Consider the following 2,916-nt stretch of genomic DNA (forward strand, 5'->3'; position numbering starts at 1 on the left):
TTCACATCAGTTAAAGGAAGAGGAAAGAGCAGTTGAAGTGTACGCTGTAAGTATTGGGAAACCACTATGGTCTCAACAGGTGGATAAACTACCGGACACTATTGACTCCAAATTGAGACCTTCGCTTAAGAGTCCTCCGTTAGTCGAGTTGAAGGAACTCCCAAAACACCTCAAATATGTGTTTTTGGGAGAAAAAGATACGTTACCCGCCATCATCGCCTCAAATTTAGAAGAAGATCAAGAAAGGGCATTGATGGTAGTGCTCAAGATTTATCACGGATCCCGAGGTGATACCCGCACATGATGCACAAAGACTGTTAAATCCGAACATGCTGGAAGTTGTGAAGAAAGAAGTTTTGAAATGGTTGGATGCGGGAATTATTTTCCCGATATCGGATAGTACTTGGGTGAGTCCAACACAAACGGTTCCGAAGAAAGCGGGTATTCAGATAACCCGTAACGAAAGAGGTGAAGAAATTGCTACCCGACCGGTAACCGGGTGGCGAATTTGTGTTGATTACCGAAAGTTGAATGCCGCGACATCCAAAGACCATTTTCCTCTACCGTTCATTGACCAAATCATCGAAAACTTATCAGGTCAGAAATTTTATTGCTTTTTAGTTGGCTATTATCAAATTGCTATTCACCCCGATGACCAACATAAGACCACTTTCACGTGTCCATACGGTACTTTCGCATTTAGGCGAATGCCTTTCGGCTTGTGTAATGCCCCAGCCACCTTTCAAAGGTGCATGATGAGTATCTTTTCAGATATGGTCGGGGATTCACTTGAAATTTTTATGGATGATTTTTCTATTATCGGCTCATCTTTTGAATCATGTTTAACTGAATTAACAAAAGTTTTAAAAAGATGTGTGGAAACGAATTTGGTCTTAAGTTAGGAAAACAGCCATTTTATGGTGCAAGAGGGAACGGTTTTAGGGCATGTCATCTCGAGTAGGGGGATTGAGGTTGACCAGGCTAAGGTTAATGTTATATCTAATTTGCCACCTCCTACTAACTTTAAGGGAATCCGGTCATTTTTAGGACATGCCGGGTTTTACCCGTGGGACCCGTTTCCTTGGCGCTCGGTGTTTCTTTTTCCTTTAATGATTCGTTTAAATTTTTAGTTATTAACTTTTTTTGGTTCATTTATTGGTGCAGTTTCCACCTCATCATCACTATTCCCATTCCCCCCCCAAATCTTCCACCATTCCTTCTACAAAGGAGGATGGTGGATTTACCCCATTATCATAAACCTTACCATTCCTAAGGGTACTTACCTGGTTAATGTGGGTATTCTTTCCGCTGGAGGAGCTGTTACTCTGATGGCTCGGATTCTTCAAGGTGTCACTCGGTAACTTGGTTGGAGTGCGCTTTAGGCTCGCCAATTCTTCAGCCAGTTGACTCACTTGTTTATCTCTTGCAGCATTTGCCTTCTCTTGGAGTTCCATCCTCTGATTCATTTGCTTCAATTACTCCATCACATCCTTAATCGACTCCTCTTTGTTACCAGATGAATTCCCTTGCCCCTGCTGAGAACTCTTTTGATACCCTTTATTGTAACCCCCCGAGTCTCTTTGATTGTACCCACTCTGACCGCTTCCCGAACTGTTACCATACTGTTTCTGGTTTGACTGATAACCTGTCTTCTGAAAACTACCTTGAAAGTTTGGGTTCTGTTGCGTGTTCGGATTTCCATAACTAAAGTTTGGATGATTCCTGAGGCCCGGGTGATAAGTATTTGAGTTCATATTATTGTATTTCCTTTCACCCTGCACATAATTGACCTCTTCTTCTTCAACTTCCTCATCTTGCACAACCCCACAACTCGCAACCTCGTGTCCTAATTCACCACAACCTTCACATACCGGATATGTTTTCCCTGACTTTCCGGCCCTTTGTACACCTGCAACCAACAACCTGTCCATCTTCTATCATCTGACCCGTGACTTTCAACTACTTTTACCACTACCTTTTTGACATCCTGTTCGACTGTGCTTGTCTTTTTGAATTACTCGCATGTCTCTCCAAATGTCCCCAATCCTCGTTTTCGTCATTTGCAAGAAACCTTCCATTCGTGGTGGCTTGGAGATCATGAACATCATCATTTGATAGACTATCATGGAATGCCTTTATCAATTCCCATAAGGCAATCCCATGATGTGGACAAGTCCTCAACAATCGTTTAAACATTTGGAATGATTCATAAATGGTTTCACCTGTGATCTGCTGAAAGTTTTGAATGATGTTGCGGCCTCTGTGGTTCTCTGGGGGTATAATACTCATCTAAAAACTGTTGTGCCAAATCCCCCCAAGTGAAAATACTGGCTGATGGCAACGATAAAAACCACTGCTTTGCCGCGTCTCTCAAACTGAACTGGAAAACTACCATCTTCACCTCTTCCGCAGTAAAACATTGACTCGAGATGAGTGCGCATATCGAGTTGAAATTACTCAAGTGTAAGTATGGTACTTCTGTAGCCTTTCCATGAAATGTCGGTAATCCCGTTAAACTGTTCTGCCTTACTGAAAAAGTTCTTCCATGTCTGACTGGAATGATGATCGGTAGAGGATTCGTAGCCACTTGTGGAAAGAAGTGGCTTTGAACGCCTCTGACTGGTGGTGGAACAAATGCCCTTGGAACTCCATCGTCAAAATCATAATACGGCTGTTCATGGTGTTTTTGCCATCTCGTTGCTCAATCTGTCCGATTTTCTGGATGATTCTGCCTAATTTCTTGGTCATCACGGGGATCTTGTTGCTGATATCGACCCCACTGTTCATCTCTACGCTCCTCCTCCTCCTCAGAATCGTAAACAAAATCGTCCCCTATGTGCCAATTTTCCACTCGTGCACGAGCACGTCAATCTCGGGTCATTCCTCTCTCAAATCATTCTGTCTTTGACGGTTCAT

The 2,916-nt window shown here is 42.9% G+C and overlaps 1 protein-coding gene across 1 annotated transcript; it reads left to right on the plus strand.

Moving 5' to 3' along the window:
• Window positions 1–329: 329 nt before the first annotated feature.
• On the plus strand, window positions 330–1,361 carry LOC143559762 (uncharacterized). Its single transcript, XM_077048240.1, has 2 exons — window positions 330–597; window positions 1,165–1,361. The coding sequence occupies exons 1-2, from the start codon at window positions 330–332 to the stop codon at window positions 1,359–1,361; spliced, it is 465 nt and encodes a 154-aa protein (XP_076904355.1).
• Window positions 1,362–2,916: the final 1,555 nt, after the last annotated feature.

The sequence above is a fragment of the Bidens hawaiensis genome, unplaced genomic scaffold (genome assembly GCF_021521415.1).
Source record: "Bidens hawaiensis isolate Kalapana, Puna unplaced genomic scaffold, B.hawaiensis_p1.1 tig00001093_1, whole genome shotgun sequence".
Classification (NCBI taxonomy): Eukaryota; Viridiplantae; Streptophyta; class Magnoliopsida; order Asterales; family Asteraceae; genus Bidens; species Bidens hawaiensis.

Coding starts and splice junctions, on each gene's coding strand:
- LOC143559762 (XM_077048240.1), top strand. CDS start 330: ATGCTGGAAGTTGTGAAGAAAGAAGTTTTGAAATGGTTGGATGCGGGA. Junction 598..1,164: donor AATCATCGAAAACTTATCAG/GTCAGAAATTTT, acceptor TTATTGGTGCAG/TTTCCACCTCATCATCACTA.